At 50.6% G+C, this 19,899-nt stretch overlaps 10 protein-coding genes across 10 annotated transcripts; 5 read left to right on the top strand and 5 right to left on the bottom strand.

Moving 5' to 3' along the window:
- Window positions 1–2,414: 2,414 nt before the first annotated feature.
- On the bottom strand, window positions 2,415–2,613 carry VTN00DRAFT_6854 (uncharacterized protein; the record flags this gene model as incomplete). Its single annotated transcript, XM_069433536.1, has 2 exons — window positions 2,415–2,539; window positions 2,595–2,613. The coding sequence occupies 2 exons, from the start codon at window positions 2,611–2,613 to the stop codon at window positions 2,415–2,417; spliced, it is 144 nt and encodes a 47-aa protein (XP_069286908.1).
- Window positions 2,614–4,242: 1,629 nt separating this feature from the next.
- Window positions 4,243–6,205, top strand: VTN00DRAFT_6855 (uncharacterized protein; the record flags this gene model as incomplete). Its single annotated transcript, XM_069433537.1, has 4 exons — window positions 4,243–4,326; window positions 4,400–4,706; window positions 4,765–5,627; window positions 5,684–6,205. 4 exons carry the CDS (start codon window positions 4,243–4,245, stop codon window positions 6,203–6,205), a joined length of 1,776 nt encoding a protein of 591 aa, XP_069286909.1.
- An 857-nt stretch (window positions 6,206–7,062) lies between these two features.
- Window positions 7,063–8,029, top strand: VTN00DRAFT_6856 (uncharacterized protein; the record flags this gene model as incomplete). Its single annotated transcript, XM_069433538.1, has 3 exons — window positions 7,063–7,377; window positions 7,498–7,926; window positions 7,997–8,029. 3 exons carry the CDS (start codon window positions 7,063–7,065, stop codon window positions 8,027–8,029), a joined length of 777 nt encoding a protein of 258 aa, XP_069286910.1.
- A 931-nt stretch (window positions 8,030–8,960) lies between these two features.
- Window positions 8,961–10,520, bottom strand: VTN00DRAFT_6857 (uncharacterized protein; the record flags this gene model as incomplete). The annotated part of the gene is made up of 1 exon (XM_069433539.1): window positions 8,961–10,520. One exon carries the CDS (start codon window positions 10,518–10,520, stop codon window positions 8,961–8,963), a length of 1,560 nt encoding a protein of 519 aa, XP_069286911.1.
- Window positions 10,521–11,386: 866 nt separating this feature from the next.
- Window positions 11,387–12,531, top strand: VTN00DRAFT_6858 (uncharacterized protein; the record flags this gene model as incomplete). The annotated part of the gene is made up of 3 exons (XM_069433540.1): window positions 11,387–11,503; window positions 11,666–11,764; window positions 11,830–12,531. 3 exons carry the CDS (start codon window positions 11,387–11,389, stop codon window positions 12,529–12,531), a joined length of 918 nt encoding a protein of 305 aa, XP_069286912.1.
- A 781-nt stretch (window positions 12,532–13,312) lies between these two features.
- Window positions 13,313–13,613, top strand: VTN00DRAFT_6859 (uncharacterized protein; the record flags this gene model as incomplete). Its single annotated transcript, XM_069433541.1, has 2 exons — window positions 13,313–13,340; window positions 13,441–13,613. 2 exons carry the CDS (start codon window positions 13,313–13,315, stop codon window positions 13,611–13,613), a joined length of 201 nt encoding a protein of 66 aa, XP_069286913.1.
- A 14-nt stretch (window positions 13,614–13,627) lies between these two features.
- VTN00DRAFT_6860 (uncharacterized protein) lies at window positions 13,628–15,539 on the bottom strand (the record flags this gene model as incomplete). The annotated part of the gene is made up of 7 exons (XM_069433543.1): window positions 13,628–13,951; window positions 14,036–14,231; window positions 14,308–14,336; window positions 14,415–14,669; window positions 14,732–14,814; window positions 14,873–14,986; window positions 15,047–15,539. The coding sequence occupies 7 exons, from the start codon at window positions 15,537–15,539 to the stop codon at window positions 13,628–13,630; spliced, it is 1,494 nt and encodes a 497-aa protein (XP_069286914.1).
- Window positions 15,540–17,244: 1,705 nt separating this feature from the next.
- Window positions 17,245–18,312, bottom strand: VTN00DRAFT_6861 (uncharacterized protein; the record flags this gene model as incomplete). Its single annotated transcript, XM_069433544.1, has 7 exons — window positions 17,245–17,387; window positions 17,479–17,542; window positions 17,664–17,745; window positions 17,803–17,833; window positions 17,884–17,937; window positions 18,008–18,257; window positions 18,307–18,312. 7 exons carry the CDS (start codon window positions 18,310–18,312, stop codon window positions 17,245–17,247), a joined length of 630 nt encoding a protein of 209 aa, XP_069286915.1.
- A 91-nt stretch (window positions 18,313–18,403) lies between these two features.
- On the top strand, window positions 18,404–18,956 carry VTN00DRAFT_6862 (uncharacterized protein; the record flags this gene model as incomplete). Its single annotated transcript, XM_069433545.1, has 5 exons — window positions 18,404–18,463; window positions 18,529–18,544; window positions 18,624–18,686; window positions 18,752–18,764; window positions 18,857–18,956. 5 exons carry the CDS (start codon window positions 18,404–18,406, stop codon window positions 18,954–18,956), a joined length of 252 nt encoding a protein of 83 aa, XP_069286916.1.
- A 240-nt stretch (window positions 18,957–19,196) lies between these two features.
- On the bottom strand, window positions 19,197–19,726 carry VTN00DRAFT_6863 (uncharacterized protein; the record flags this gene model as incomplete). The annotated part of the gene is made up of 2 exons (XM_069433546.1): window positions 19,197–19,337; window positions 19,406–19,726. 2 exons carry the CDS (start codon window positions 19,724–19,726, stop codon window positions 19,197–19,199), a joined length of 462 nt encoding a protein of 153 aa, XP_069286917.1.
- Window positions 19,727–19,899: the final 173 nt, after the last annotated feature.

Here is a 19,899-nt window from a genome sequence, read left to right on the forward strand (position 1 = left end):
CTCCTTGGTCTCCACTTCCACATGTTGAAGTCGTAGCACTTTACGTATTCCGATCCCACCACGAGCCCCATTGATGATAATTTACTCTGAAATGAACATTTCTAGGTACTTGTACGGTCTTAGAGCTCGAACATGGACTAGCACCTGTCACTACGACGCGGGGGAACTCGGAACGGCCCGGTCCAAGAGTCCTACTTGAGGAGAGTAAATAAATACACTCCAGCCACAGATGCGATGCAAGATATCCAAGACGGGTGTCCGACGGATGGAACTCGGGGAGAAGCGGCCATAATCCGCTGCAAGGGTTTACTTTGTGGCTTTCGAAGGTCTTAAACCCTGACAACCGAGTTTTTGCAGGGGTTGGCCCCTCCGATGCAGCCCCTCTGTTCCCTACTAGCGGCATCGTGGATTGTGATCCAGCTTCCGGGTTCGCACGATGTGAAAAGCTGCAAGGATAAGGACAAGGGCCAGGTCGACCTACCCTTCGGAAGTGTACGTGCGTATATGTAACCAAGATTCCTTTTTCTTGACACGATCGTTGGTCGTATTCCTCCGACAGCAAAAGGTTCCCATCTATCAACCGCCAAACTCCGTATGCCTATCTGCTATCTGCCCACCTATCTAATCTATCGATCAATCTGTCGAAGTTTATATGTCCTCCGTACTCCATGTGGAGTATCGATTGCGCGACATGTCAATCTTGAACTGTGCTTTTTACTGCATAGTCCGTACTCCGTATGTTGGTCAGTGCTAACTCGTTGACTCGACGGCGTGATTTAGTTGTCGAATCCTATTATGACTCAAGCGAGACTCCCGGGAAGACTGATACACATCAAATATCATTGACCAAGAAATGCGGTGATACCTGTTTTATTGACCCTCTTCCATAGAAACCTCTCATAATGTTGCGCAAAAATTCGTCTATAGTAGACCACGGTAATTATTGCGCAGTACCCCGTACTCAAGAAGACGATGCGCTGTGTAGCACGACCGACAGGGCCATCTCCTCCAAGCCAACTTAAGTTGCGCCAATCATACCTGAATATCGGATTATTCTCCGAATTGAGATTTAGTGTTATCTGAGGGCGAGAACGGTCCAATGGGCCTGACCACCCCACCTTTCACCCTTCAACGGCGTTCATCTTTTACGATTGTGAGCGAGGCTGCAAGATGGGTTCAGGAGAACTCCGTATTGCTGACATGTGATATGTCGAGAACCGTGCCAGATCGCAAGGGCTGGTTGAGAGGTTCGACTTATGCAGTATCAGATGTTTAATTCTGGACCAGTATACGTACCTCCTAGGAAATCATTCGCTCTTACGAGACATCATTAAGTGGGTAGACTGAACATTTTTCTTCTTCGCTGTTTACTCACGGGCATCTAGTAGATCCTTTCGCAAAATTGTCTCGAGCGCTGCGGACAGGTGTTCAGGCTTCTCGCTTGCTTCCGGGTGCCCTGATCTCTAAACTGTATTGCGTCCCACATTTAGGGACCGTGGAATCGATCAATCAAGCTCATGAAGCTTGCCTTTCGTGCTAGTTATGCCCCCTTGCAAGAAAAAGATCTGCTGTACCGAACACCCCACAGCCCAAAAAAACCAGGCCGCGGTGGAGACCTGGCTCGAGGTCATGCGAGATCTTGTTGGTATATCACCTGTGCAATACGGCGCAGTGCGGAGTGACTGGCCAAGAAATATTGTGCATGAAAGATATATCATGAAAGCCCCGTCGTCTCTTGAGGGTTCCTGCTCCGCTATGGCCAAGCTGTAGCTTGCGCAGATGGAATAAGCACAGTATTGTAGGCCTCTGTTGTTCGAATGATCGGATGAGAACTTGCAGTAACTGTTCGATAATTTGTTCACTTGCTCATGAGGTTCGGAAGATAAATGGCTCGTGGAGACGACCAGAGGGCAACACCAGCGGTCCCGGGACTTGGTATAGAATTCATGGAAATCGGTACAAACTCATTTTTTTCTCAGATAGATCATCCTGAGTCTCGACTAAGTGCAAAGGCGGCATATTATTACTCTTTAAGGAGTACTTGGTGCCAAGTGATAACTACCTACCTACGTAATTAGGACTCGTGTTGATTTTGGGTCGTCCAAGCAACAAACACATTATCTTCGCAATAGTAAATGTTGCAAGTGCAAAGAGGTTTTTAATAGGGAAACTATAGCCTGGAATCCTGTTAATATGTGTTGTTTGGTTTCCTTTATGGTATATCCTCCGTACTTGGAGCTCGAGCCTCCTGAACCATCGCAGTAGCCACAAGCCTAGCGGCACCTGAACCTACCCGTTAGTCGGGAGATAGACTCCATCTAACCGAGCTTGGACGACTGGTCCTCCAAGAGAAGCAACTTGAGGCACGTCCAGAAGCAGCCTTTGTCTTAGACGGCTTAAAGTCAACTAGGTTATCAGTCGGGTGGGTACGCCTCGTGGCAGTCGCTGTTACAGGTCCAAAGGCATCTTGGTGAAACACTCTGTCGCTTGATAGTAACCCAACACGAGGGATTGACATCGTATCCTGGGCCGTACCGTGCTGTCGGAGTTTCGTCAGACATTGAACATCCCAGATGGAGTCTGCTGACAAGCACCTGTCTGGTAGGCCGGCATCCTAACATCTGTGGGCGATTTTATTAACTAAGAGAAAGGCCGTATCCGTGTAGAAGACATCGCGAAATTCACATGTTTAACTAGCGGACCACTTGACTGAACCTTGAGCAATGAACCTTGAAGTATCTGCGACATCTGATGCAGTAGCCTTAAAACATTCGCCTGAGGTTGACACTGCCAAGCTGCCGAAACCAAGTTGGCGTGGTCGTGGTGAATAGTGATATACCCGTTAAGAGAAAAAGTCTAGTTTCTCGACGCTTCCGATTTGGCTAGAACAATCCGCTCTGTTCCGCCTTATAAGCCCCCTATTATAGCAACTGGCAATTTGCGGGGTTCACAGTCACCAAATACACAGTTTGGAATCGCTCCTAGTCTTGCAGGACGGCGGAAGCCCGGAGGCTGACCCTATATTTTGTCGCTTATGGGTTATGAATAATAGGAATTAAAGAAAGTTCTCACGGACTAAGTACGTACGATAAAACTGGTATATTCGCCGTACTGCAGCATCTACGGGGTACCTTAGCGGCCGTAAGTAGATGCACTTAGGATTTGCTGAAAGTATCAGCAATTCAGCAAGATCTGTCGAGCCAGGTCGCCTAGGATTAAATCCTTTCAGTCTGTCGACACATCGTAAGCAATAATTCAAAAGGTAAGAAACAATGTATGTCTTGGGTACAGTAGTCCGTAAGAACCTGCGAGAATCCGGTGCATCGGTAGTAAACCCCGAACATGTGGGCAGGTGATTTTGCGATAAGCAATGTATGCAATGGATGGGATGTCTCTCGCGGTACTTTGCATGTGCAGACTCTGTAACCAACATCTCTGTATTTTGGTTCCAGATGCATCTATATCTCATCCTCGTCTTGATGTGTGATGCACACCGTTCGCAGCTGTCAGTGTCAGACCCGCATTGTACCAGGAAAAGCGACGACAGAAGTAACACCTCGCTTACGGGACAGAACGAATCCTGCATGTGGACAACTCCACCCATCTGAATGGAGATTCAGTGCCGGACTAACAGCGATCTGTGAAGCTGGATGTACGATGCCGCAGGCCCGGCGAAAGCAAATTCGGCTTCGCTGACCTGACTTTCCACTTCTACAATGACGATCTCGGGAAGGGGTCTGGCGGGGGGCTGAGAGCGGCCGCTTGGCAACAAGCAACCAACCTAATCTTCGACTCCGCATAGAACCCTATGATTTATCCTATTCGGGTTCGCAATGGACACGCCAATTGCCGGCCCCTGGCACCCCAGAAACCTGTTGTCCGAAGAGGAAACGAGAGGCGTCATATTCCGCACATGATACAAAACTTACAATAGCCCAATCTCAAGGTCGGCATGGATACCGTTTCAAGCTACAGGTGCTGCACCTAGGACCTGACTAGTAGCTCGTGGCTCTGTGTGACGGGAAAACGGGTTTTCTTCCGCCGCTTAGTAGCTGGGGATAGACGTTTGAGGCTTGATAGATGTTATAATAAGCCCCATTATAGCCCTCTCGCTTATTCGAATAGTTGTATCTTTAGATATAATGTTGGCAGCTGTGCTTCTTCTGCAGGTTCCCTAGACATCCACTGCAGCCTGTGGTCATCTCACGGCGTATCATCTGCAATATTTGCTAAGCTTGCGCAATGAATTTGGTTGTTCAGAATCCGCAGGACCCTCGCATCAACGCGGGCCTTAACAATCTCGTTGCGAAGGAAACTTATGCAGTGGTGAGTTTCTCAAATACCGCCTGCTAAACCTCCTAGGAAAGTATTGTTGCGTACTCATAAACGTCCAATTCAGGCTAGGAGCAAAGTCTCGGAGGGCAACGAGCAGACGAGTCCGCAAAGTCCAGCAGAACGGCCGAAGTATCAACTATGGCCAATGCTCAAGAGAGCAGTTCCTTCACCATCTGGCCGAGTCCACGAATTGATGACTAGTCAATCGAGCCCTTCTCTTCGAGAGACAGGAATGCAACTACCCTTTGGCTCGACGATAATAAAACTCAAGCATCCGAAGGAAGGACCCCTCATGAGGCGGCGAAAGATCAGTTTCCCAGAGCTTGGAACCGGGCCAATGACCACAGTTCAGGAGCATTATATGGATTCCCGTAAGTGCTATCCTTAGAATAGTATGAGATCAGGACCTTGTGCTTATAAGTCCCGTAGCAACGATTCCAGGGAGATACCCCGTTCACGAGAGATCAAACAGTGCACCTGGGTCCTCCTGGGGTCGTAGTCCTTTTGAGGATATTATACTCGAGCCTGTTTCTGAACCTGTCATCTTATCCCCTGAAGGAAATGATAGGAAACCGCGCCCATCCCCTTCCGGTGATAATGAAACAGGAGGACAGGATCAGAAGAGTCTCGAAACCTCGACGAAAGAATCAAGTGCCGCAGATCCAGAGCCCGAGAAGCCACCGGCGGTACCGCCCAAGTCCCCAAGAACCGTGCTTCGTAAGCCATCAACGGCCCAGCCGCCAAAATCCAGGTTCAATGCTCCACTGGCAACAGACATTTCTCTGAACAACCAGGCTTCGACCACCAGTAGCCCGGGAGAATCGGCCTCTCCAAGTCATATCACATCTCAGTGGCCAGGTGCCCATTCTCGACCGAGAGCAGCTACTGCACTTGACGGGCGACGTTCTCCGCACATGTGGAATCTTTTGAGCAGATCCGAATCCTGTCGTCATAAGAGAAGTGAAAGCGCTTCAGCAGGGACGGGTGTTACAGGCGGTACACAAGAGCAGAACCGAGCAGTACGACGTGAGCATAAACGAGACTTTTCTGAAACTTCAATCATGGACCGTGGTAGACCGCCGAAAAAGGATCGATCCCTTGCAACGAAAATGAGCAAGCGACGTCCTTCTGAAGAGAATATGCCGTTCTTGACTCTCCCCTCTGGTCTTACTCCACAAGACGCTTCCTCGGTTCTCTCACCGGAGGACATAGAAAGACTGCAAGAGCAGGCTAGGTGCCAGGCAGAGAAATTCGAGGTGTTAAAATACAGCGAAGTCAAAAAACTATCACAGGTATGCATCCTCTGCTGACTTGAATTTTCCATGAGCTTGTTCTAACTGCCGCAAAGGAGCTCCGAGTCCTTGATGAACGCTGCGAATATTTGCGCAATACACATAACTCCCTCCGTTCTGGACGGCGTAATTTGCATGAACGGATGGTCACCTACCTCAAGTCGCCAAGGCTGTCCAAGTTTTGCAGGGAAAGTATGCTGAAACAGGAAGAGGCACTCGCGGAGCTTGATCAGTCAATAGATGAGTGGGTCACAAAGCTAGAGCATGCAGAAAACCGACGGACTCGCGTGCGTCAGAAGCTGCTAGAGCACATGGCAGCCGTCTTGGTATTACAGACGAACAAAGCTGGATCTCAGGCATTTAAGGAGCAGACACCTCCACAGAGCCCGACAAAGACAAATGACCAACCGGGAGTGAATCGCAAAGATGTCGAGTCCATCAAAGTCTACGCGGACTCGAGGGTTTACGCCGATGCGAAGGTGTACGCTCTTTTCGCAGATATTGAGAAGGAGATGGAGCTTATGGCTGAAATCAGGAATGGAAGCTCTTCTCGTCAGGACGACATCGCCTTGGCTTGAACTGCTTTTTATTCATCGTACGGGGCTCGTCGTTCCCGGATTAGCGAAAACAAGGCTCTGAATGCTGAGGATATAGTCGGAATTGGCGTTTTCGTCCATCCGACGTTATGATGTTGAAGCAGTTTAATCTGTCCCTATTCGTTCTTTCTTTTCTCATTGTATGTTACACTGACCAAAGGGGTTTATTTGACACGGATCGCGTGGCGGTTAGGTGTTCAGAATGTCCCGTAAGATTCAATAATGAATGAAACGTTTTTGCCTTGCGCTGGCGCATGCTCTCCATACTCTTTAGCCAGTCTCAGTGTTGCAATGTCTCCATTTTCCACAGGAAAAGGCTCACGTTTCCGGAGCTATCCAGATCAATATCATTGCTGGGATATCTTCCCTTTCACAATGAACAATTGATGGTGTTGTCTGACTCTGTCATATGAGCCAAGACATGGATACCTTGTAGGCTGTCTCAGGAGACCCCAAGCGGGGAAAAGGAAGCATGAGATAGAGGTGATATCGGGTAGCAGCAGAAGCTGTAATCCTCAGTTGACGCACCACCTTTAGTTCATCCCATGACCTGGCACAGGATAATGACTGATTTTGATTGATCACGAATATCAGGACCACCACCAAGAATGATGAACCGGACGGAGCAGAGACGAAGTTGTCGTGCCAAGCGAGGGAAAGAGGGGTTATGTAAGACCCGGAGCTCGGTGTTGGTTTTTCCAGAGCTCTCAATTTTCGGACAGTGAAACTCGCTCGGTGATGCGATAGCAACGAAACATCTGTCACATATTCCACAGAACGCAGCGCATTCTCTCCGGGCACTCTTCAGGCCGTCTTCAAAGATTTTTCTCTCAGATATAATGTTCCAACGGACGCTGCTAAGACAGGGCCAGATCGCCAGATCTGCGCTCTCTTTCCGCTCTACCGCAGCATCGCCGCTCACGCGCGCATCACCGTTGCAACAGGTCACTCGATCCACTAGACACCTTGCTCCTCCAACAGCCCGACGATTCTATTCGTCAGAGGCTGAGAGCAACAAGGAGAAGAAGGAGGAGGAAAAGAAGGAAGAGGAGAAGGAGGCTACTCCTGCTGAGGAGGGCAAGAAAGAGGAAAAAGCTGAAGATCCAGTGCAAAAGGAATTAGAAGAGAAGAAGAAGGAAGTTATTGATCTGAAGGTATTTTACCATTTCAGCATCCTTATGGTTATGCACACCGCCGGAACTATCCTCCGCCCGAATTCTCGGAATATTCTCTTGGGTACGCTGTCATGAACAAAATTGATCATTCCCAAACAGGACAAATACCTCCGATCGGTCGCGGACTTCCGTAACCTCCAGGAGCGCACCAAGCGCGATATTGATGTCGCCCGGACCTTCGCCATCCAGAAGTTTGCTCAAGACCTTCTGGAGACGGTCGACAACTTCGAGCGCGCGCTCTCTACCGTTCCAGCTGAGAAGGTCAATGCCCCGGAGACTGAGGCAAACAAGGACCTTCTTGACCTCTACACGGGTCTGAAGATGACCGAGAACATCCTGATGAACACGCTGAAGAGGCATGGTCTGGAGAGGTTCGACCCCAGCGAACCCACTGAGGAGGGCAAGCCTCAGAAGTTCGACCCGAACAAGCACGAGGCCACCTTCATGGCCAAGGCCGAGGGCAAGGAAGATGGGGACATTATGTATGTTCAGAGCAAGGGTTACATTTTGAACGGCAGAGTTCTGAGGGTGAGTGATCTTCTCTTTTGTGATTTTATCTTCCCCTTTCCAATGGACCGTACGTCTAACTTCTGATTAGGCCGCCAAGGTTGGTGTGGTCAAGAACGCCTAAATGAATTTCGACTGCCTTTGACCGTCGACTTATATCCCTATTCTTCCTCCTCTCTCACCTCTCTCGCCTTTCAACCCCATCTCCCTTAACACCTACTCTCGAAATCGCTGTATAATATACCAATCCACTCATGACGGGGAAATACATGAACCAAAGGTCGATCGACACGGGCATGGATCTTTTTCTCGATACTTCTTCACATTGACGTGTTTTCTAATTTATCAGCCTGTGTGCTATGGATATGAAATGCACATGTAGAGTAACGCATAACGCCCCTACCTCCTCCCCGTCTTCTTTGCCCCCCTATGATTTTCCGGCCCCATGACACTTTACTCGTTAAATCCCCCTCTCCACCTACTCTCCTCTCCTCATCATTTGTCATAATCGTATGACAAGCACAAACAACAACTCAACAACCGTTATGTCTCCGCTTCTTAAACATGGCTTCTGCTTTTTTGTGGAACTGGCATTGGCTGGCGTGGTATATGGCATTGCACCGGGGGCACATAGGGCCATAGGCATTATGTTTCTTTGTCTTGCAACGTTTTATGTCCCCCATTCCACTGTGTTCTTTGCTATTTCCCCATTTTCAAACGATGGGAACGTTCCATTTACTACTCATCTAGGAATGGATCCCGAAAAGACGACAGAAAAGAAAAGCTGGAGGTTACAGTAATAGAGACATGTCGGTTGAATTGGGTTCAGCGGTTATGCCCGTCCAGACCTGCTTTTATTTAAGGACTATCTAAGAGCGAAAGAATCGTACCATAGACCGAGGATATCCAAGCATGATATGACGCTGGAGTAGGCTGAGTGGACAGAAGGTATCTTACATTTTGAAATCTGACGATATCTACAACATAACATGGTCACACTGTACATGAGGGATGGAGCAGGGGGGAAGAAAAAAGGAAAGCGCCGTGTCCGGAAATCATCGTAACTCGACACCCATCTTCTCCACCAGCTTCTCCCTCACTTTCTCATGCATCTCATTTGCCTCCTTGTTGGTCAGCGTGCGCTCCAGACTCCTGTAGTTGATCCGGTAGCACATGCTCTTCCTGCCCGTCTTCGGGTGCGTGAACTCATCAACGAGCTTCACGTCCTCGACCGTCTCGCCCGCAATGTCGCGGACGATCTCCATGATATCGTTCTCGTGGAAGGGCATCGCACCGCCTGCGGCGCCCGCGCCGCTGGTCGAGGACGGCAGCCAGAACGCCACGTCCTTGTAGCAGGCCGGGTACTTGGAGAAGGGTTCGAAGCGGGTGATGGTGCCGGCCTTGAACTGCGAGAGGAACCGCTCGTCGCGGGACCAGAAGAGGCGGATGTCGGGGATGTTGAAGAGGAGCATGGCGATGCGTTCGAGGCCCAGACCGAAGGCCCATCCGACGCGGTCGGGCACGTCCGAGTTGATGAGCAGGTCTTGCTTGATGACGCCGCAGCCGAGGATCTCGAGCCAGTCACCTTGCCAGAACACCTCGAGTTCCCAGGACGGGCTCGTGAAGGGGAAATAGGCCTCGACCCATCGGACCTTCAGGGGCTCCTGCTCTGGGTTTGAGGAGCCTTTGGCGGCTTTGCTGGCCTCGGAGAAGATCTTAAGGACCATTCGTTCGAGTGATCGCTTGAGATGCGCGGCTATAGCTTCCACCTCCGCACTGTGATGTTCCGCCTGGAGGGGATTCCTCTCCGGGTGGATCGTAGGGTTGGGGTCATCGACGACTACGTCATGAGTGGGAATTTCGTTCACGTCCTTCATGATAGCAGCTGCAGTCTCAGCAGCATGCTTCAACGGCTCATTCTGTGGGCGCTTCCACAACCTGGCACCTTCCATCTGGTGGAAAACCGGGTAATGGCTCCGGTCGATCGCATCCCGCCGGTAGACATCAGCCACCACAGTATATCCCTTCTCTTCTGGGCGTGTCTTCTCATTTTGACTCATGCGCTGGAAATATGTCTGCTGATGCGCACTCGTATGTGTTCTCAGAACGGTATCCTTGTTGACATAGTATGTGTCGGTACGGCTCCGACCCGGATGGTCTGGAGGGAAACCGAGAACGTCGAAGTTGTGAACGGTCGAAACGACGGGGTTCTGTTCGGTATAGTTGCCATAGACTGGGCCAGGAAACTGGCTTTCGATGAGCTTTCGCGTAATCGTGAGAGGGTGGTTCTCATCAAGGTATAACCGACGGCCGACGTGCGCGAGGATCGTCTCCGGGGTATTCGTCCATTGATCCGCTGGGTATGGGACACCTCCGATTGCAATAGTTTTCTCCGCGGAGGTCGTCAAGTGACGATTCTGATTAGTAGGCACATTTCTGGTGCGTTCGACCCGCCTGTCATTGGCCTGAGCGGCTGTAGAGCTCGAGTATCTCAAGCTGATACCGGCGGCATACGGGAAATGCGAGGGCGGAATGCGAGTCGCTCCTCGACATGAAGCAATTGACCACCTGCCACTGCTTGCACGCAGGGCTCTTCCCGTGGCAAGCAGACGCATATTCGGGGCCACCTCTTCAAGAGGGGTTGTCGTCTGCGTATGCGCTGTTGCGGAGTCCTCGACCTTGAAGCGCTGAGCTCCAGGAATATTTCCCACGCATGTTCGGGCCGGGTTAACCGCCCCGCCGAAGCCGACAGCATCTGCATCTTGCTGCAATCTCTACCTGCACTGTACGTACATCCTGGTGTACGAAAGAGATGGCACTACAGTTTATAATCGACGTGACTAAAACTTCAAGTGACAATCAGTCCAGGTTTCGCTTTGATATGACTGACAGGATTCCTGACAGGACCAATCTTATCAGTGCGGGCCGTGCTCTACTACACTAGCAGTTATCAAGGCAGACTTCTCCCAAAATACCTAATTAAATGTGCCTATCCGCAATTCGGATTAGGCATTATTAATTCGTTTTGTCTGTGGGACTAGGTAGAGACAAGTTCCATAATTAGTGGTAAATATACTGGACTATCTCACAGTCAATAGTAGTCCTGTTTCGGAAATAAGCCCGAAAAGATCACGGCAAACCGCGAAGCGTCATACTGCATCGATCTGCAAGGTTTCAACTCTCCACTCTCGTGCAGGCTGGCATATTATTATAGGTGGACGCTGCAGGTGTACCGCCCAACTTGTCTGAGAATATTTGACGAGAGACCTAGCAATATGTATACCTGTACCTGATTTCCTAACCGGAACATGCCGAGCGTCTTGCGGTAAAGTCGGTCACGGGTCTGCGTTCCGAAAATCTTCGGTCGGGATTATCAGCGTCCACCGGCGCAAAGTCCGAAACTTTCTCCAGCTTTCGCAGACCCTCTCCGCTCTTCTCCCTTGCCTAGGGCCCCCCTAATGCTTACTGCTTCATCGTGAAGATGGCAGGCAGCGGCAAGTCAGAGGATCCAAGGGCACAACAGCCAAGTCCGTCAACACGAAAGAAGGTGCATTATCCTTTCTGGTTTGGCGGATCGGCCTCCAGCTTCGCCGCTGCGGTCACGCATCCTCTGGACCTGGGTAAGCCGAGCCCGCTGCCATTGAGTTGAGAAATTGTCCTATACTGACAATGCTTCTACAGTAAAGGTACATTACAATAATTTTTTTCGACAGAAATGACGTTCTACGTTCCTTTGTCCTGACAAAATTCTTCGGTGTAGGTCCGCTTACAAACGCGTGCTCCTGATGCCCCCAAGAGCATGCTGCGCACATTTGTGCATGTTGTCAAGAATGATGGTTTCCTTGGTCTCTATAGCGGTGTATGGACCCATTGACTGGCATGGTATTCTGAAAATGGGGTCTGATTTCCTGACACGTCTCCCAGCTGTCCGCCTCGATCCTCCGGCAACTAACGTATTCCACGACCCGCTTTGGTGTGTATGAAGAGCTCAAATCGCACTTCACGTCCTCATCCTCACCTCCCGGTCTCCCTACCTTAATTGGCATGGCCTGCACCTCCGGCTTTATGGGTGGCATTGTGGGCAACCCCGCCGACGTCCTCAACGTGCGAATGCAATCCGATGCGGCCCTCCCTCCCGAAAAGCGACGGAATTATAAAAATGCTTTCCATGGTCTGGTACAGATGACCCGTGCTGAGGGGCCCGGCAGCCTGTTCAGAGGCGTGTGGCCGAATTCGGCCCGTGCCGTGCTCATGACGGCCTCTCAGCTCGCCACATATGACAGCTTCAAACGGCTGTGCATGGATAAGCTTGGAATGGCCGACAATATCTACACGCACTTTACAGCGTCCTTCATGGCAGGATTCGTTGCGACTACGGTCTGCAGCCCGGTCGACGTGATTAAGACCCGCGTCATGAGCGCCTCGCCAGCAGAGACCTACGGCCACGGCATCGTTGGGCTCTTGAGGGATATCTACCTCAAGGAGGGTGTCGCCTGGGTGTTTCGTGGCTGGGCTCCCAGTTTCATCCGCCTTGGTCCCCATACCATCGCGACATTCCTGTTCCTTGAGGAACATAAGAAGATCTACCGGGTGCTGAAAGGCATTCCGGATGAGAGGAAGATCTAGAAGACTACATATGTACAGTTTTTTTGGAAAAGAAAAGAAGAGGCTGATTGGGTCGAAATCTTGGGTGTGCCTTTTCCTTTCCCTGCTTGACTAATGTCGGCAGCGCATATATTGGGCAATTTAAACAGACCCTTTCCTTTCCCTTCCTACATCCTCAACCCACCAAGTTTCGACCCACGAACGATCGACTGCCCCGTGCCCCGGTTGACTGTCGCCATATAGCCCTGCGTTTTCCATCGAATAAATGGAAGCAGTGTTTTTGGAATAGCTCCCTACCTCCGCTGTGAGTCGAGCTGCTGATATCAACCATTTCGGACATGCGGCACAAACCATTCCTTTGCCTTCTTTTCACATCTATTGTACATAGTTGCACAGAAGAATACCCAGGGCTGGCTTAGGTAGATAGACATATAGACAGGGAGAGAGGTGCGCGTGCTTTGCCAGGCGTACGGGGATAGATATTTCTTGTTGCTTGCTGGGCGGCGGTGCCCGGGAATTGCTAGGCCGTACGGCGGTCTGTTTTCTTTTGCGCAGTTGGTCTGATCTAATACTGAGAGGTGTACTTGTATGTACTGTACAGGACATAAAATGTGTCTCTGTAATTGGATACTGTCTGACACTGACATTTGGGAGAGGCTTTCCTGTCATGGACCTGCTAGTCGAAAGTTCCAGCCTCGTAAATGTATAGACAAAGTCTAGTCGATGCCGGTAGATCATATCTATATCTATATATATATAGATATAGATTATGTTCTTGGAAGCTGAATAAAAGTTTTTCAAGATGTATTACATCCCGTTAGATACGTTATGTACATATTATTATATATATATAACATGCCAAACACGTCAACAGAATCGCAATAAACATAAATAACGGTGCAGATCCAGCACTGGAAGATTGACGCTTAGACTGGATCAGAAGAAAAAAAAAACACTGTGGAAAGCTCGCAAGCATGTCTGCGTACATATACATACAAAAACTAATAAACATTAAGCACAATGATAATAATCGACAATACCTAGGTAGTGATCAAGCACCCTATACCCATAATATCAACCCCTCTATCTACCTACCTAATTGATCCGGATAATTCATTCAACCCAGCCTAAACCCCCCACTCGTCCTCTTCTGAAAGAACATCTCGGGATCATACCTCTTCCTCGTCTCCAGCGCCATCTCCCTTGATTCAGTCTTTATCCTCCCCCAGTAATCCTGACGGAAGTACGCGTCGTTCATGAAAAGGGGGCGGTAGACGTCGGGCAGGTGGCCGCTGTCGATGAACCCTTCGATGGCGGAGTTCAGCCCCGTGTAGGTGTTCTGCATGGCGAAGTCGATGCGGTTGTCGCCCGCGGCGAAGGACCAGGAGTAGTCGAGTTCGATGATGATGTAGTCTTGGTCCGTGGGGAGGGAGAGGAGGTCCTGGCGTCGGATGTCAGTATGTGTATCGTTGAGGAATGAATCTAGGAGGCCAAAGGGGGAAAGGGGAAGACGGGGGAATCTTACACCACCCAGAGCCTTCGCTTTGCTGGTGATCGTTTTCGGCATGGGCTGGAAGGCCATGGAGCCTAGCATGCCGGTTACGTCGAGGACCGTCTCGGTGGTGTTGTACCAGTTGTCGTAGAGTGTCTGCATGACTTCGGCTCCGACGGTCTTGTTTGGGAGAGGAGTCGTTTCGGTACCGATGGTGTAGCGGAATCCGCTGCGATTAGTTTGTTAGTCGGTTGCTTCTTCTCTCATCAGATGAAAAGGAAGAAGAAGGGTTTAGGGTGGCTTACTGCAGGATGAATTTGTCATTGTTTTTGAGCTGTATATATCAAAAAAATCAGAATACGTTAGAAGCGAGTCACCATGGGGGTGATTTATACATGGGTTGTCAACTGACCAGATCATAGTAGCCATCCCACGTCTTTGTGGAATCGCTCAGAGGGCCAATGGCAGTGAAATTGGAGAACACACCCTCAGGAGGACTAGGCCCGTCATAGAACAGGAACATGATCCAGGTGTCGATCAAGGCTCCGTGCTCGCTCGTCACGATAATGGCGGCCTTGTCATCCGGGTAGTATTCGGTGAAGTCCCGGATAGCGTCGAGGATCTGGGGAGTCTTATCCGGGGTGAAGACGTAGTTGCCGCCCCATACCTACTGACAGTTAGAAACTCCCAAGGGGAATGAATGTGTTGTATGCGAGGAGGAAGACATACTTTGCCGATAGGATGTGTCTGCAGGGTGTATGCTGTCACGATGCCGAAGTTGTTGCCGCCGCCCTTCAGAGAATGGAAAAGGTCTGGAGTTGCTTAGTTGTAGTCACAACGAAGAAAGTATATATAGTAGGACCTTCTTACCGGTGTTCTCCTTCGCATTAGCATTGACAATTGTACCATTCGCGAGGACAATTTCAAAGTTGACGACGTTGTTCGCTGCCCATCCGTACTGAGAGCTCAGGAAACTCAATCCTCCTATGAAACATGAAACATTAGACTCCAGTGCTCATGAGAGGATGTTCCAGTAAAGCTTACCTCCAAGCATATAGCCCCCGACTCCAACACCACCAAGACGACCGCCTACAACAGTGCGGCCTGTCCCCTCAAGTCCCTTCTGAGCATCTTCCCATGCGAGGCCAGGTCCAACGACGGCCGTCTGGGTATCCTGATCGTATTGAACATTATTTAGGGCCTTCGTTGATATGAGTACACCATCCTGAATGCTTGCGAATCCGTTGTTTGGCATATGGCCACCCGACTTGACGGCAAACAGGTCATCCGTATTATGGAGTTGACGAACTATATCCGCTACCTCCTCAGCGCTGGATGGGAAGACAATACATGTCGGACGAAGATCGGCGCAGGCAGCTGACCAGTAGTCGTGCACCTCGGTCTCGTATTTGACTTTCAGGGGAGCGTCGACCTTGACGCCCCGCGTCTGGAGGGTTGAGCAGACATCTGCTGCTGCCAAAGTACTAAGGGCGGCAGATATGCCGAGGGCGTACCTCAATCGCGATGCGAGGCGCATGGTAACCGACAAGCCGTATATACGCTAGCCAATTTGAGTGAAATGATGAATATGAAGTATAGAAGATGTATAAACCGGATTAATATTAAGTTAAAATATTGAGCGAGAGGCTGGAGGTGTAAAGAAAGGCCTGTATACATGATGCGGAAATGGGGATTTACGCCTCTAAAGTATGGCGTCCAGACTGAATGTGACTGAGCCAAAAAGAAACCAGCATCGCAAGGAGTAAGACGACATCGGAGACAACGTCTCCATTTCGTAAATAGACCTACCCATGTTAGGTAGCCCAATTCCAAAGGTGGGATCGGTTATCGCAGTTGCCCCTGGACGAGTTCACTTCTCTGCAGGTACCCACTGACAGGGGTCAGATCCTGATGCCGCCATGATTGGACCTTGCAGCTAGCCATTCTTGCTGTATGGATCGGTAAATTCTTCTGGTAGACAACATGTGACATAGAGTAGCTTACCACATCTTTCGGCACCCCCTCCACTGCTACCTACTGTCTTGGCGGATTGCTGTTCTATAACCACATGATTTTGAAGTCATTGGAGGGTACCCGGACACTATGACAGGTGTTATACCCAAGAAAGTCCAGATCAAGATGTGGCAAAAGCGGCAATGTGGGTGGCTTGGACAGGGAGGGGGTGCCGAAAGATATGGCAAGCTACTGTAGACCTTCGAGAGTGGTTGAGGTAGCCATTGGGCCTGATTAACAGCCATCGTTACGTATCTCATAAGATGTATAGACTCCGAATAGTCCATACATGTTCACTTCAGATCTATCAAAAGCCCTGACCGATTCGTTAACGGTACTGCAAGCTTTGAGAAGATCCGTGTCTTAGGGTAGTAGGGCTTGCCCACAGTTTAGTTCACAGGCGACATCAGAACCGGACCTGCATCGGTGGGTACGTATCAGTGAAACATTCTGGGGTACAACCGCAAGAGCCGGGTGCCATCTCAACTTTCAAACTATGCTAGCGGTGATCCGGCTCGTTTCGTTTAAAACATCAGTTACCCTTAAGCGTTTAGGGCTTTCATATGTCAAGAGGAACATCGCCGAGCAGCGGAGGTCCGTCCCCAAACGGCCCCCATTCTGCTCCGTTCTGGTACCCTGCACGTAGATCATGATCCATATCTGATGCCCAAAACTCGAAGCGAGAAGGCAGCTGTGTACTCGGTCCATGCGCCCCTGGGAAGGGTACGTCATCATTCCATTGCTATGCCCAGTCATGGCTCGGAAACTGGAGTACTCGTTTACGCATTCCTGGGGAAAGATCGTCAGCCCCAAAAAGCATATTCAGCGCAAGCAATAAGAGACATTAACTCGCATAAGCGAGCGTGCCAGAAAGCCGTCATGCACATGGTTCCTTTCCGAATTCGACCTCTGGCCCGAGACCCGTTTGATACTGCCGAGATCGGATGATCTAAGCGATTCGGAGATGAGGAAGATCAGGGCGTAAGCGAGGTCACGTGAAGGGCTTCGCCTAGGCTTCGCATAGCCGGAGGAAAAAGTACCCGGAGATCTGGAATAAATCAATGCATGTGATGAAAGGGGAAAGATCGCAGTCTGTAAAGTAAATCTACAATGATATATATAATCCGTGCGTCTCCTAGGGAAGCAGGGTTCGGCCAGGTGGAAGAAAACTGGTTCTTTTTTTAGTTCGATTCTCTGACGCGATACTATATACAACATTCCTCTCGTCTCTAAAAAGACCCAAACGACGGGCAGAGCGCTCTGCCCGGCTTCATTGGACACACTGAAGCATGGGCCATGGGCGTGAAATCTTGATAACAGATCAACAACGGGTATCCGTGATCTAGTTCAGACGAGCAGGGAAGTTGCCGGACTCTGTTCGGATAGTCAGAGGCGAACCCTCAAGATGTTTACTTCACAGAGTGAAGTGGCATAGAGGGAATTCAGACGCAAGGAATACTTACCGCGCTGGTCATCCCACCTGTCGGTCCAGGACTTGGGGCACAGAGAGCGGTAGGCAAGGTAGAACTGTTATTCCGCAGTCAGACCAAACGATGTCCACAAAAGAGCCAATCACCATCCAGGTAAAATGGGATCGCGAAGCGCAATGCCGGAGGGTGGCTATGTTATTGAGACTCGGGAGAGTTACCTGACGGCATGGGCGGAAGTCCTCGCCCTTGGCGTTGATGCACTTGTGGTAGTCAACGTAGTTCTGCCAGCAGTGCTTGGTCCTGGGGCATGGGGTCAGCAGATATCATTGCAGTACAGTAAGGTGGAGGGTGCCGTACTGGTTCTGGTTCGGAAAGCGGGCGTCGTAACCTGTTTGAACCGGAAGGTCAGCGAGGTTCATGGGGGCATCCGGTCGCGACTAGGCTGTCGGGTCCGTCCTGCAGTCGATGATAGTGGTGTCCTGTACATACCAGCTGTCTTGGAGTTAGCATTGATACATTTTTCACAGCCATTGGGCCTTGCAGACAGGGTGGAAGAGCTCACCTGTCACGAACTTGAAGGGCTTGGTCTCCATGGGCTCATCGGGATCGGCTTCAGGAATGGCACCCATCTTGACTGGTGGAGGAGGGAGAGGACAATTGAGGCGTTTCGAGGCGGGGCGTGGTCGGGGTCGTGAAGGGAGGACGGTGGTTGAGGAGAGCTTGCACCGAAGAAAGGACGTTTCGAGAGAAGGTTGGGTGGTTGCGGGTGGAATGACCGGCGGAGCTGTGAAGCCGGATTCGCCGCAGACGGGCTAGCGAGCCACTCGTGGCGCATGATTTCCTAAACACCCGAACTACGACATCCATTCCTCCCTTCAACCTCGAAAGCTTCACGTCACCACCGCGACAGCGTCCCCGAAGAGCCTTCTCCCACCAGCTACCTCCAATTCAATTCACCATGTATCCCACCCGCATGCTGAGAATGCAGGCCTCCCGGCCCTTCTTCTACCCAGCTCCCGTAAGTCCGGCCCGCCATTTTGAAGCGACGATTTCTGTCTGGATCGTGCTAACGTGCCCCCACAGAAGGAGAGCCAGAGCGGTACGAACCCTTTGGTCTTTGCGATCAATGCTATTGCTATGGCCAATTGACAGAGGACTGAACTGACCCCGGTTGCCAGCCCACACTATCTCCCAGCGTATCCGGACCTTGAAGAAGATTCCCCCAGAGCTGATTCCTCTTGGTATGTCGGCCTTGAATTTCTCTTCTAGCTAAGACAATCGGTTCGCTAATGACTATCTACAACAGGCATGGTTCTTTGGTAAGCCCTATCCCAATTTTCAGCTCTTCAATGGCAAAGCGGAGCTGCTGTTCCTCCAAATTTCCCTTCACCCGAGCTAATTCAACAATCAGCGTCGCCGTCGGTGCTGCGATCTACTCCGGCGGAAAGAAGCTGCTGACAGACAAGACCCTGCGTCTGTCCCGCACTAAGCCTGAGGACCGCGTCCACTAAATGTACTATTGATGATCTTTTTCGATGTCGAGGGCGACCCCGCTACCAAGGTGTGCGGGGACCTGCAGTATTGACGGGAAGCTGAATCTGCAGAAGGTGCGCGGGGTGACGGAGTCTCAAGACCGTTTTGGTGGCATGTGTATATAGCAGGGCTCTGTTTGAGGAGTCTTGGTGGAGTAATAGCAATATTACTATCGCTTCGCTCCCATTTCTTTTTCGCCCTTGACTTTGAGATATCATTCACTCCGGCTTGGGGCCTGCAACATCTAGTCCCTCTAATCCTTGCATTGGGTCCTCTGGACGGTTGTTCGCTGCCATCCTGGCCTGTTCAGCAGCCAACCTGTCTTCCTCACTGACAGCATGCTTTGCCAAATATCCTTCCTATATACCCCAGTAGTCAGTATCCAGTAAATTGTTTTCGCAGTGCGCGCCTGTAGATCCCAACTTACCTGTTCCCATATCGCCGTCTTACTGCCAAGTCCCTCGTTGCTGTCCTTCTGCGGTTTGGCCGCAGCAACTTTGATGATTCGGCCGTACAGCTCGCTTTGGTCCATATTGTCGATGGCTTCCTTGGCGTCCTGCGGGAGTTCGAACTCGACATAACCGAAGCCCCTATGGTTTTCGGTAGAAGACGGGAGATCAGGCTTGGGGAGCGTGATGTCAACGACCTCGCCGAAGGGGAGGAATGCCTCCATGAGCGTCTGTTCGGTGACGGCCTGGTCGAGGCCTCCCACGTAGACCGTACTCTTGAGGCGTGCTGCGTCGGTCATGGTGCAGAATACCGGCAGGAGGACCAGCGAGGATTTTTCATTCAGTCATGAAGCAAGGAACGCGCAGAAAACAGCGCCTGGTCAAGTGGCGGGGCCAGCGAAAGCCGTGAGACAGACCAAGTCGGCGTCCCGGGGTCTGCTCAGCCCAAGATTGATATCACGTGAATGGCCCG

The sequence above is a fragment of the Thermoascus crustaceus genome (genome assembly GCF_041956765.1).
Source record: "Thermoascus crustaceus strain CBS 181.67 unplaced genomic scaffold VTN00scaffold_4, whole genome shotgun sequence".
In the NCBI taxonomy this organism is placed as follows: Eukaryota; Fungi; Ascomycota; class Eurotiomycetes; order Eurotiales; family Thermoascaceae; genus Thermoascus; species Thermoascus crustaceus.